We start from the raw sequence: 13,521 nt of genomic DNA, 5'->3' as shown, positions 1-13,521 counted from the left end.
TATCACAGCTAGACAGATGACATGTTATAGTGTGGTGTAGCCTGTTCCAGGCGTTCGGTTAGTTGGGGAGCGCGAAAAACGGTGAGCGGAAAAAAATGAGGGGAGGGGGGGCAGGGAGGAGGGCGAGCGAGGGAACGCCTGTGAGCATTCATAACAAAAGGTCTTTCCGCCCACTTCTAGACCTCCGACAGGGCCCGGGTAACATGAGAGCAGACATTTGCAGCTTGTGGTTTTCAGTTGTCAGTTTCAATCAGATTTCTGACAGAAATATAATCAAGTTCTCCCACGTTGGGAAATGTGCGCTTATTTTATTGTCTGCGTTTTGATGTCTGTGCACTCGAGAGTTTCTTTATTTAATTCGGTTTCTGGAGCCGAAAGTTTGGTGTTGGCCGACCTCGCAAGTTCATTTGGACATGAACTGAATCTTGACCCAAGTTTTTCTGAAATTTGCTGTTTAACCTGCGCAAGAACACTTGCAAGAACTGATGCCAGCGTTCAAAAATTATTCTCGGGGATTTTCGAAAGAGAAATGTCTAAAAAAGCGGCAAGTAAATGCAAGATCGCCGGCGGGAGAAACACCCTCCGCGAAGCGTTCACACACTCACACATGGGGGTCACACATGTTAAAAGCTACTCTACAATCCGAGGGTAAATAAAGTATTCACTTCACTTCACTTCACACTTCAGAAAATGAATCTACAAGTACATCAACCACACAAAGTAGTTCGCGGCGCCGCTTGGCTCTGGGTGAAATCTCTAACAGTAGTAAAGATGACAAAACTACCCTTGGAGTATCTCCTATTTTGGACCAGATTGATTCAGCAATGAATATTGACGGCGCGGAACAAACTGTTATCAAAGTGAGTTTTACCGCTACTGTTGTTTACAAATATTCTCGAGGCCGTTCGAATTCACCCGGAATTTTCTCATTGCTGTTTTACGCTTTTCAGTTACTGAATGTTTTAGCTTATGTTGTTTTGATTGTCTGCTGGCTGAAGCCTGTTTGAATTCCTGGCTGAGAGTTTCGAGGAATAAATAACAATATGTCAATAATAAAAGCATTTACAAATTTATCTTTTTGACGGACCGCATTCGACTTCGCTTGTAATGTGTTGTTTTAATATTTATTTTAAAACTAGAAGGTGATTTTTCACATGTATATTTATTTTAGTGAAGCTTATAGGTTATTCTATGGTGTCGTCATCGATTCCGATAGCCGTTGAAACACAATCCGACATTTTGTTCAGCTGGTCCTGACAATTATCGTTGAAACTGTGTCATTTTGATTTAGCGCCGACATAACACGCGGAAACAGTTGAAATATCAGACTCTTTCCGAAACCGGTTGGAAGTATACCGCAAACATCTCTTCCATAGACTAAATTCCTTAAACAGTCTTCCTGCTCTTTGCGAAGACTTTCAACCAGAAAATCCTTCAGTGCGTTGTTTACTGCTGAGTTGAACTCTGCGTGACCGTCACTCCCCGCAGCCATATCTCATTTCACGTCAAGATGAAGGACGCTTGAGTGTTGACAAAAGGTGTCAAAACTGACCAATCAGAGGGTATACCAGAATCTGGTATACCGGAACTAGCTTTTGTTAAAAATGCTCACAGGCGTTCCCTTGTCCCCTCGCCTTAGTCCCCTCACCATATTTTTGCTCGCCGTTCCTCGCGCCGCTTCCAACTAACCGAACGCCTGGAACAGGCTAAGTGTGGTGGAGGTGGGTATCAACAGATGTTTGATGGGGTTGAGGATAGTATCAACACTGGAAAGAATCTTCAATGTTTTGTAGAGGTGCATGTAGCATCACAGCTAAACAGATTCAATGTTTTAGTAGGCCGACTTGTGACTAGGACTAAATCTTTGTGCTATTTTGTCATCACAAATATAACCTTATACAGTACTGTGCAAAAGTAATGCAAACGAAATTCGTCGAAATTCGCAACTTTTCGGGGCTTTTCGACGAAAAAATTGCGAAATTTCGTTCGAAGCGAATTTTCGACGAAAAAGTAGTACTTTTCGTTTCGTCTATTGTTTTAAACGTCGCGAATTTTCTCGAGCATATTTCGCTTGCTTCGAAATTGTCTTCGAAAATTCGAGCGTAAATTCGCTCTGTTCGAAATACTCTCTTCGAAATTTCGAGCTCTGTTTTCGCTGTGTTGGAATGTCTGTTGGCCTTTTCTAAAGCTATGGCTCTGCCCTGCTTCATGACTATAAAGAATGTCTCTTTGAGGTGCTGCTATTCAGACTAAAAGACGATGACCATTGTTTTATGACAGATCGTTTTATTTTACTTTAAGCATTACCGGAGAAAGCCTTTTAAAACTCGACCAAGCAATTAGCCCCCTACCTTAGTCTGTGATTCAAAGTTAAAACTCGATTCCTCCTTTTCTATGTTTAAGTGGCAAAGTTTATACTCTTCTTTTCGATCGCACATGTAAACACATCCGCCATATATATTGAATCCGTGATACTTGAACCCAGACTTCCGCGTGCGCAAAGCAGTATGTCAACATTCAACATGGCGGACAAGTCACATGGCGAGCGTGTGCTGGCGTATGTTTCACCATTTCATTGAGCCACTAGATCGAAGGAAAGAGTAGATATGGAGGCGGTGAAAGATTTTTACTTTCTCAATATTTTTGCGTACAAAGTAGGACTTATTTTTCAAGGTAAGATGTTCGTTCGAAAAGTTTCTTGTACGATCGACATGTAAACTTTGTGGTCGCCGCGCCATGTGCTTTCACTGATATACCGTAATATGTACAGCTGTAAACAAGAATCTTACTGAAGGCAATTCGTTTGAGTTATGTAAAGGTATAAATAAAGTTTTCTCACATCCAAAAGAGGCTGAAATGTTTCAGTAGTAAACCTTTTATTTGTTAAACCCTTGTCTTGTTTCTTCGAAGTAGGCTTCTGAAAACATAAGTATCGGGCTTGTTTATGTTGCAAATATAGCCTCTACAGTGGTGTTCTTTGAAGTTTTAGGAACATTCATTTGCCCCAAGCAATGTTTCAGTTATATTTTACTTTGTCACGGCTCAAATAATTTATTGAATTGTTATGACCTTGATGGAACGCGCTTCGCGTTAGTTTATTAACTATGGTCGAGTGAAAGCTACATTTCGCTGCTTCGAATTTCGATAAGTCATTGTTTGTCTACCTCGAAAATTCGCTATTTCGAATTTCGCAGTCTCGAATTTTCGACGAATTTCGCGATTTTTTCGCGTGGAGCGCAACGAAACATGTCTCGATAATTCGAAGAAATTTCGACGAAAATTCGGGAGAACAAAAAACGAATTTCGACGAATTTCGTTTGCATTACTTTTGCACAGTACTGTACATAAATTTCATTATTTATCAAAAGATCCACAAATTAAAATCAAGTAAGAACTTAATATCAATCAAGGGCAGGATTTCCGTATAACAACATACTTCATTATGCTTTGTTGTATAAACAATTTTGCTTTATAAGTCTCGAACGTTCTATTCACGAAGACCACGAATGTCGTTGATGTGAGGACTGTAAAAGAAAGTCAAAGCATAATCAAGTATAGGGATATACGGAAATCACTGAATTTAGAATCGGAATTCTTATACGTTCGCGACTGGTAAGCTATCTGTCCCCGGCTTATGTCCTTATTAAAACGAATATTGTAATCTTTTATAGACCGTGTGCACGACTAGTTTATCAAAACTCTTGCCTTTAAGGTAGAACATTAATCTTATGTCAATAATATAAATTAACTTACTGTTCCCGCAGCAAAATGAAGAAATGAACTTGAAGTGGAAGACTGTGACTTTAAACTTGTCTGAGTGCCAAATGTTGTCGAACCATTTCGACGAAACCTGAAACGGCCAACACACAAACTACACTAAGTGGGGATTGCTTTTAAATTGTTTTTCCCAGTTACAGGCAACTTACTTGTTTAGTTTTTGTGCAAACGCTCTAGTTGAGCCTGTAGAACCTTGACTGCCTTGGGCAGCCATTTTCAACACTTCCAGGCTCTGGCTAGATTCCAGGTCACTTTGTTGCAATGAGACGTCTCTGCCGATTTTGGACTTCTAGTTCCAGTCTCATGCGAATCGCCATCTTGTTTAGCAGTTTAGCTATGTCTTCTGGCTGTGATCATTATATTAGACGTTGTTCTTTGCTGGTGAGTATCTATTTACATTTTTGTCAAAATTAAGACTTAGTATAAGTTTAAAAAAGCTTTGAAATATTCACAGTGGCTCCTCGAACGGCACTTCAGTTTGCTGCTCGTACGGGAGTCCAGAAATATTTCAGCTTTAGAATAAGCTGGAATAAGATAAACTTATGATACTAATGAACATTGGCACTTCAAGGCTTCCAAAGTGACGTTCTTGTAGCTTAGTTGTTATCAAAGAAACGAGAGATTGATTGAATCTACACTTGTAGACCGTTCATCACGAATGCATGCCTACTGCTGGCTTGCAACTGACGTCATGGCGGCGCCATGCTGGGGGACAAGAACAAAGCGTTTCCCTCCACTGGGAACTTAATTTTTTTATCCTGCAAATTTTGCGAAAATTTATTTTAGTGTTTTGACCCCCAACATGGCTGCTTTGTCACTTGGTTGCAAGCCAGCAATAATTGCTATTTTGGTGATCTCCACGTTGTAACAGATTGAGGTGGCTCGTAATGGTTTAAACATTCCTGTCTTTGCCAATGGTACGCTGAAACACATTTATGGTAAACCAGTACTAGAATGCTTTCATCAGTACTAGAATGCTTTCATCAGTTAAGACAGTCCAGTCGAAATGACATCAAAATTCATTGCCATGGCAACGTAAAAAAAAGAGCAGTCAGAATATACCCTATTTTTGACCATTTAGAGCTAATACTTAAATATTACTTGGTGAAAGGTTTTGTTTTTGATACATAAATACCTTTACAAATATTGAAAATGATCTTTCGGTAGAGCTCAGAGCCACCTCAAATTAATGTTAAAATAACAAATCCCACAGCCCTACCAACCGATTTTTTCAAAATTTGTAAAAATGTTTCTTATGCTGACTGGACTGAAATATTATCAGAAAACAAAAATTTTCACCTAGTAGATAGTTCTCAAGTTGCAAGCCTAAAACGTCAAAAATAGGGTATCTTTGACTTCTTTTGTTGTTACCAAATTTTGATGTTAAAATGACTGCAATTTGTTCATCGGTAAAACCTTTAAGTATTTGAACTAGAAGTTTTCCTCAACATTATTGGTTTGGTTGCAATAGAATGCCAAAAACAGGAATGAAATTACACCAAGCCACCTTAAGAAACTGGCAATTCAATTCCAGCAGAGATTGCACATTTTTATTGAATAAATTAATGTAACTGTTGTGGTTTAAATTTATCTTTGGTTTAAAATTTTTCAAACCAGTTTGATTTTTAGTTTTCATTGTCTTAATCATTATCATAATCTTAAACAAAGGGAAATAAAAATCAAACTGGTTGAAAATTTAAACCAAGGAAAATGAACACAACAAACCATTGTGTTGGTCCCAGTATTATTATTTTAACAGTTTTCAGTGTAGTGAAACAGAGCTGGAAATAATTTTTCTTACTTAAAAGGACATGTGTCCTTCCAAACGTTTATTTTGAATGGACATATTAGAAATTGGTAGGACATCAATTCGCATTTCAAATCAAACATGTATAAAATATTCCAAGACATAGTCACATAAGTTCTCGGACATCATGTCTGAACATATTGCAAAATTGGCCGGACATTTTGGCATATTTGATCGGACAATGTCCAATGACCGACAGTAATTTCCAGTACTGGTGAAACATGTAGTATGGCAATAATGGTAAAAAGTATTTTGGTTCAATGTTATTTAAGTACTGGTAGACACAAAGAATAAATGGAGTTTGAACCCAGTAACTTGAAGTTTAGTTGCAATGGTATGTAAAATATTGCAGAATGTAAACAATAACATGAGAGCTGCAGTGAAGTTCCTCAATTAAAGGGAATATTATTAAATACTCACATTTTGGATAACTTTAAGGCCTGAATTTTTAGCTTTTTGCATTTTAAACAAACAGCCAAATTATGTAATTATTATGTTAAACAATATACTTGTCATGTACTGTCATTCACCACTCTTCAATCTCAGACTTGTAGTGAAGAACATTGTTTTGTTCAATTACATGTAAAAACTGTTTTGTTTGCAAGGTTGGTTATTCATGCATGTTTGCCTTAACCTTGACTTGACAAATAGTATGATTTTGTTGCTGCAGGCTCCCTGCTGTGAAAAATACTACAACTGCAGGTGGTGCCATAATGACAAAGAGGATCATGAGTTGGATAGGAAAGCTGTACAAAGAATTAAATGTCTCCAGTGTGAAAGTTGTCAAAATGTAAGTTATTACTAACCTTAAACATGTAGTACACTCAACAAAATTACTGGATTCTTATTGGATGAGAGCAGTAATCCTTAAACAATGTAAAAAAAAAAACAAATTAAACTAGCTCAAAATCATTTTGACCTGAAATTCATTTTAAACTACAACATATACATGATTGCCTGCTTTGTTATAGGTGGCATCTCACTGTAAAGACTGTGGAATAAAATTTGGACGGTACTACTGTGAAATCTGTCGCTTATTTGATGACCATGAGAGGGGGCAGTTTCATTGCCGTGGTTGTGGAATATGCAGGTAACCTCAAAACAATGGTATGCTTGTTATGAGGAATCTACAAATAATAACTTTTAGACTGTATCCAAAGTACTCTCATAGTGTCTCTCTCCACCCAGGTGTATAAATGGGTCTGGTAAATTTACTGCTGGGGGTGACCCTGCGATGGACCAACATCCCATCCAGGATTGTAAATAAGAATGCATAGGATCCTGTATAAAAAAACTTAACTCATAACTAGGAATGTCCAGGATCTTGTGTGAGATCCAATAAGGATCCTGTGTAGAAATCCCACTAGGGTCTGCACAAATTTTAACCGTCCAGGCTACTTTGTTCTAGTTATTGTTTTTGCCTGATTCCTAAGGTTTTTTTTTTCAACGTACATGTGAACCTGTGCATTGTAAGTGAGGTTGTGGGTTCTTTGATCAAGACTTGTTGATATATAAAGTATGTAAATGCATTTTAAACAAACAGCCAAGTGATCATGGCCTAACATCTTAAATCTGCGGTGGTGATAACAGTGGTCAATGAAATAACAGTTTAATGCTCAAAATCTTCCTAGTATATGGAAGCACTTATCAAAGATCATTTCTTGTTAAATCCTTTCATGTTAGGGTTGGTGGAGAGGAGAACTTTTTTCATTGCAGTAGGTGTGACATGTGCCTAGGAATTCAGCTAAAAGACTCACACAAGGTGAGTTCATAAAAGAAAACAAAGCAAATTAAAAGCGTTTCAGCAATAGGTACAAAAACATCATTGCCTACCAGGTGCTCTTGTGTCACTTGCAGCAGTATGTCTGTGAAACCACAAAATTCTACGTTGGAAGCTATCTCATTAATGATTTGGTAATTGCTGAGTATTTTGGCGTGGCCCAATCTTTCAACAAGCACAGGATTGTTGAAGTTTGAGCCAGTCTGCTCTTGTTTCCACAAGACTTTGAGGCTCTGCTGCAATGGCCGTAACGCAGACCAGAGCTTCCCTATCGTCGCCTTCTGTGACCCCCCTGCTGCACTTTCAGCTTTCCTCTCTTCTCATGAACCTAGCCTGCGAGCAGGCTCTCTATTGGGGGCAACGTGAATATTGAACTCTAGAGAGCTCTCTATCGGGGGCAACGTGAATATTGAACTCTTTGTCCCGCGAGTGCCGAAGGTGCGAGTCGGCAAACGAAGCGAGTTGAGAATTGAGAGCCTGCACGCACGCCATTGAATTTCAAATCCGGCGCGTTCGTCCACGAAGGCAGCACTCTGATTGGTCAAAAATGACAGGCTCAATTAATGTGAGAAAAACCAGAGTCCATATCACAGCCAAATCAACTACGGCCGGCGTCCGTGAATAGGTACGCCAGTTCGTTCAGCAGCGTTCATGAAGAATTTTGGAAACTTTCACTTGATTCTAACGATCTCCTTAAATTAAAACAAGAACAGGAAGATGCAGTAAATTGTCTTCTAGAAGGAAGAGATGTTTTTGCAGTTATGCAAACCGGTTACGGCAATTGCTTCATATTTCAACTCTTTGCAGTGGCAATGGCGGAGAAGAAAGTTTACGAGCGACTCTCAGACACTATTGTTTTAGTAATATGCCCATTTTCCAGCATAATTGAAGACCAGGTGAAGGAGGGACAATCGATGGGTTGAACTGTGTTGCTTTGCGAGATTTAACCGGCGTTACGAGCGTCAGTTCGCAGTTGATTTTGCATCGGCTGAGAAGTCCGCGACAGTCGGACGAAACGCGCAGGAGAATAAAGCAGCTTTACAAATGCCGTTCGCAGAGAGATGCTCATTAGTTAAGTTCGATTTTCTGATTTTTTTTGGAGGACACGAATCGCACACACGGCAAACTAGACAATTTTGCGAATTGTTTTTCAATTTGTTCGTACATCTGTCATCATTTGTCTGTGGCTCCCATCGTGATTTGACGCTTCAAATAAATTTTCCGTTTACATGCGAACTGATTTACCAGTTCCACATTTTACCAAAAATGTACACTTGCAGATACAGGAACATTCACTCTCTTTGTTTACAACTTTTTTTCGAAATAAACGCGCAAGCGTTCGATCGATCTATGAAGAGCCATCGATCGATATATTTACACCGGAAGCGTAGCGAGTTGTCAACAAGTTGTCACATTTCGAGGGGCCGGATTTGAAATTCAATGGCTTGCATGCAGGCCCTCCCTCTGGGAGCTCGCTTCGCCCACACACTCGCGCCTTCGGCACTCGCGGGATCGCGCCTTCGGCGCTCGAGGAGTTCAATAATAATATATTCACGTTTCCCCCGAATAGAGAGCCTGCTCGCAGGCTACTCATGAACCTTAAACTGTTCAAACAAGAAATATATGCAATCTACTCAAGCATAGCTTCTTCTCAATTGGCCCTTGACTTGTGAAAAAAAAAAAGACTGTAATGCTTATGCAATGGTTAAGTGTAAACAATCAATCAATCAATAATTGTTGATAAGGTGGAATTTGTCCTATATTTTCTTTCTTCATTCAATACAAACAATAGCTAAAGAAAATCAGTGTATTGCTTATTTATGTCACCTGTACTTTTTCTCAATTTTTTTTTTTAATAAATATTGCCTGTTCATTTCTTTTATCTGCAGTGCATTGAAAAGAGTTCTCGATCAGCTTGTCCTATTTGCTATGAGGTAAGAGTAACAAGTTCTGATAGTCTAATGAACAGCGATGACAAGCAAACATGAAGTAATGTTTCCTTTTACTAAGTCTGAGTATTCCAAAGGGGGGTTCAAAATTATCATGTCATGTACTTTAGTCTGCAAATACATGGCACTGTATGCATATGGTACAATGTACAAATACATGGCACTGTATGCATATGGTACAATGTATATTCATTTGTGTGATGTAAAATCACAAATTCATAATTAAAACAGTGGTCCAAAGCATTTTGAACTTTTTTCATCAGGATATTCACACATCTAGAATACCTTCCCATGTCCCTCCTTGTGGGCATTTGCTTCACAGGTAAGATTATTTAATGTAACTTACAGTATGAGATTTTATAGAATGACTTGCATTGCTAGTGCAGTAATTTACTATGTAACAAGGCGACGAATTACAGTAATTAATATGAAAATAAAGCTCCTGTGCCTTTACTAAAAAATAAAAGCTAACCACAAGCAAACCAGACTAGAACTTACCACAAACTAACTGGAGTGGAAAGTTCTATTAACTGCAAGGAAATTGGAGTGGAACTAACTGCAACAACCAAAGTGAAGTGCTTCCAAGCTAATAGTCCATTTTACAGTTGCCTGCTAAGTGACTTGGCCTTTGAATGGTAGTGAGGCTGGAGGTGACCTTGCATTGATACAAACCTCTCTGCTTTATTATGTAAATCCAAACTAGTTCGCATCAGAACAACATGATTTACACAACAAAAGCAGTGAGGTCTGTATCAAAACAAGGTCACCTCCAGCCTCACTTCCATTCAAAGGCCAGGTGACTGAGCAGACAACTGTAAAATGGCCTATTAATTTGTATATGGACAAACCATGGTTCAGTAGATAATAACCTACTTTGTGTAAAAGTCACCTTGACTCATGACTCAGACTCATTTGACTCACAAAACAGGGGACCTTCCAGCATTTTTTTCTGTCACAGTGTGTCTCACAGTACTTGTGATAATACTGAGTATACATGTACCTTGCAGTCAGTTTATTAACACACAGTTTCAATGGTGAACCTAATTATTATTATCAAGCATGTTCTTTTTTATTTTCTAAAAAGCATAAATACCTACATGTATTTGAGGCCAAGAATAGATTAGTTCAAGTACCACGACACAAACCTAGTAGATAACTTAGAACACATCTTAAGAAAATTCTTTTGGGTGTTGATATTTTTTAAGTAAGAAATACTTACAGGTAGATAATTATTTGGATTTCTCCAAAACATGTGAAACACTCATTCATGTCATTTTCTATTTTCTAATTACTTATTCTTTATGTGTTTTCAAGAAATTAAGTTTAAGTGAGTTAACAGCTGTTATTAATAATAATTATTAACTTCCTTTGCAGTACCTGTTTCTCAAAGTTTCTGGAATCAGGGTATGTTATAACAACATTGAGCTGACTCTTTTCTTGTGTTGTAGCAAAGCTTAATGTTTGTGTTGTTCTTCTTTATAGGGGATATGCTTGCCCAATATGTAACAGGTCTATGGTTGATATGGCTCGCATGTGGCGACATTTGGATCAGGAAATAGCACGTACGCCAATGCCAGCAGACTACAGTAACTTCAATGTTACGGTGAGGTTACATAATCAACTTAAACGAGAAATGTTTTAGTTTGAACCAGGCTTTTACCACTGATCACACACTGCCTGATAAATATACTGATACCAGGGAGTATGACAGTTGCGGCAAAACCCGCACTTTATTCTTCTGTGAAATCATTCCTACAACTGTATAGAATGAAACAGCTACTGTTCTGGAGAACGTGGCATTGTGTTTTATGTCAAAGTTTAAATGAGTGACAGATGTTCGGAGCTGTTCTGTACACGTTTTATTGAATTAAAAATCGTGTCTATAAATTGAGATGCCTTTCCATCGTCCCAACAGCACAAGCCACCTTTTAAGATAAGACAGCCATTAGTAAGTCAATTTCCAGTGATCAATTCCTGTCTTCCCATTCTAAAATTTGAAAAATGTATTTGTCTTATAAAATCCCAAATTAACATTGTAATTAGGTCCTCATACAATCATGGCTGTATTAAAACTGCTTGAGCAATGTACTTTATAGCGGAATAAGATTATCAATGCCAGTAAAACACACTACATCTTGAAGTTGTTTCAATCAATGTTCAGAGACATTTTTTTAATCATTTATAATTACAATGAGCTCAAAACAAAAGGTTTTGCAAAGTTATGCCTACCCTGTGCCAGCATAAGTAGACATTTGCACATAGGCTAACATATGACCTTCCCAACATTATTTCTTAAGTCCGACCACCTTTGTTATCCCCTCTGAAGTTTTATTGATCTATAAATCTCCATTTAGTAATCATCTAACCTTTGTTTTTTTGTTGTAGATTCTCTGTCGTGATTGTCACAGGGTGAGTGTTTCTGTCGAGGAACTTTTTGCTCTTCCCTTGTTATTATTATTTTTATCATTTTGTTCTCCTTTTAGTTGAACCAGCTTGATAAAACTTTTTCAAGAAAAACTTGTAGGCCAACAGAACACAGTCCTGACTTGACTCACTCACTCAGATCCAGTTCCATCCAGTGTCATCCTCTTTGTAAGAAACAAAACACAAGAAAACTGTATGCCTGGATATTAGCCTAGGTAGCACAAGGCAAATTCGACGCTCTGAGTAGTTCTCCAATTTTTGAAGACAACAGTTGACGATTGTTTCTTCATTGTTACAAAGCTCTTAATGGCATTTAAACGCCTTGAAATTTTCCCTTTAGGAAAGCAAGGTGAGATTTCATGTGCTTGGCTTGAAGTGCATGGAGTGTGGCTCATATAACACCAGTAGAGAGGGTGAAGAGGGAGCTCCTGTGCTACCGATACCCCAGGGAGATGTTCAACAGCCTGATGACGGTGATGAATGGGAAACTGAAGAAGAAGAGGAAATTGTGGGAGGAGAGGAAGCCGAGCAAAGAAATGAAGATGAGCCAGGGAACCCAGAGGCAGAGGATAATGCTGAGGGGCTGAATGTATCAGAGGTTGTGTTAAATCTAGAGGGAGAGAGTAACAATGTTCTTCCCTTGGACTGAAAACGCCACTCCTGTTCATTAAATCATACTGTAAATTAAATACAGCAGTGTTTTCCATACAGTACACTTGTTCAACACGTCTGCATTTCGTGTACATCCCATGCCAAAGATACGCCAAGGATCTTTTTTTATTCTAACCCAATGTAAGTCACCTGAACGTCAGTTGTGACACGTTTTCTCATTTGTACACCAGCACGGTGCACTTTGAAATGTACGCCATTGAAGATTTTCAGCCGAACCTAGCTGCATAAAATGGACCCTGGCTGATCACCCATGGCATAACTTTCAGTGTCTGGGGCAATTGCATGAGCTTCAAATTGAAAGGGAGTTTTGGTGGTTTTTTTTTTTAATAATTTTACACTACTGTGTTGTAGTGCTAAGTGAACAATTTCAATAGTGCATATCAATTAACACTACAACATAATTTGATGGATATGAATGTCTCAAGTGTTTGTGCTGCAGAGTATTCATAATCATTTTCTTTAATTGGAAAATGTCCAAAGAAAGAATTACAACTTTAAAATAATCTCATTCAGCAAATACAAACTCTCTTTTAAAAACAAAAATGCTTCAGGTTGTACTTCTGTTGTTGAATAGCAGGTTCTTAATCGGAATACCATTTAATGTAGCACAATAAAATTTCAGTTTCTTTTTCTTGGTTCTGCATTCAAAAAGTACATTATATAATACATTTTGTTGGACATTAAGCCTTGTAACTTGACAGAATGGCTTGTGTGTGTTACCCAAAGGTGAGACTAGTTCCAGGCAACATGCGTATGTGTCGTAATCATCGAGCTTTTTTTTGCCGAAGAAGGCGATCACCCGGTCGGCTGTGAGAAACACAAAGCCGAAAACTTGCGCCAAAGAAGCCCGTAAGAATGGAGCTTAGTTGAAGGTTTTTTTTTTTCTTTTTTCTTTTTTTGTTCTTGGATGCTTCATTCTGTTTACTTCGAATTTACGGTCATTTTGTTCAATTGATTTCGGCCTTTCCGGTTCAAGAGTCTTCATAATTACTTTTGGCAACTTTGGGTTTAACGTCTTCATTGAAAAGCATAGTCTCGCCACCCCTGGGACCCACATCAACAAATTTACCATTATATCTTCCTTCTTCTTGGAATCATAAGAGTTGAAAGGG

General features: G+C 38.3%; 2 protein-coding genes across 2 annotated transcripts in view; one reads left to right on the top strand and one right to left on the bottom strand.

Annotated features, from left to right (window-relative positions):
- The window catches only part of LOC144637971 (dedicator of cytokinesis protein 7-like), a 61,585-nt gene extending 57,577 nt beyond the window's left edge, over positions 1-4,008 (bottom strand). Inside the window, exons 1-2 of the mRNA XM_078497060.1 lie at positions 3,927-4,008; positions 3,754-3,850 (exon numbers count right to left, since the gene is read on the bottom strand). Coding sequence (XP_078353186.1) covers positions 3,754-3,850; positions 3,927-3,991 — 162 coding nt within the window. The 5' untranslated portion in view covers positions 3,992-4,008. The remainder of the gene's footprint in view (positions 1-3,753; positions 3,851-3,926) is intronic.
- Positions 4,009-4,057: 49 nt separating this feature from the next.
- LOC144638024 (RING finger and CHY zinc finger domain-containing protein 1-like) lies at positions 4,058-13,044 on the top strand. Its single transcript, XM_078497128.1, has 10 exons — positions 4,058-4,158; positions 6,255-6,374; positions 6,556-6,674; positions 7,268-7,346; positions 9,254-9,298; positions 9,577-9,635; positions 10,688-10,717; positions 10,796-10,916; positions 11,699-11,722; positions 12,078-13,044. Exons 1-10 carry the CDS (start codon positions 4,081-4,083, stop codon positions 12,384-12,386), a joined length of 984 nt encoding a protein of 327 aa, XP_078353254.1. The 5' UTR covers positions 4,058-4,080; the 3' UTR covers positions 12,387-13,044.
- Positions 13,045-13,521: the final 477 nt, after the last annotated feature.

This window comes from Oculina patagonica, chromosome 14, assembly GCF_052425735.1.
Source record: "Oculina patagonica isolate OP01 chromosome 14, crgOcupat, whole genome shotgun sequence".
Classification (NCBI taxonomy): domain Eukaryota; kingdom Metazoa; phylum Cnidaria; class Anthozoa; order Scleractinia; family Oculinidae; genus Oculina; species Oculina patagonica.
Note: the sequence above shows the minus strand (reverse complement) of the source record. Positions and strands in the feature narration are given on the sequence as shown.

Bases quoted from the DNA above. Each gene is read 5' to 3' on its own strand.
- LOC144638024 (XM_078497128.1), top strand. From the start codon at position 4,081: ATGCGAATCGCCATCTTGTTTAGCAGTTTAGCTATGTCTTCTGGCTGT. The intron at 6,375-6,555 runs GTAAGTTATTAC...GCTTTGTTATAG, and splicing joins AGTGTGAAAGTTGTCAAAAT to GTGGCATCTCACTGTAAAGA. The intron at 11,723-12,077 runs GTGAGTGTTTCT...TTTTCCCTTTAG, and splicing joins TCTGTCGTGATTGTCACAGG to GAAAGCAAGGTGAGATTTCA.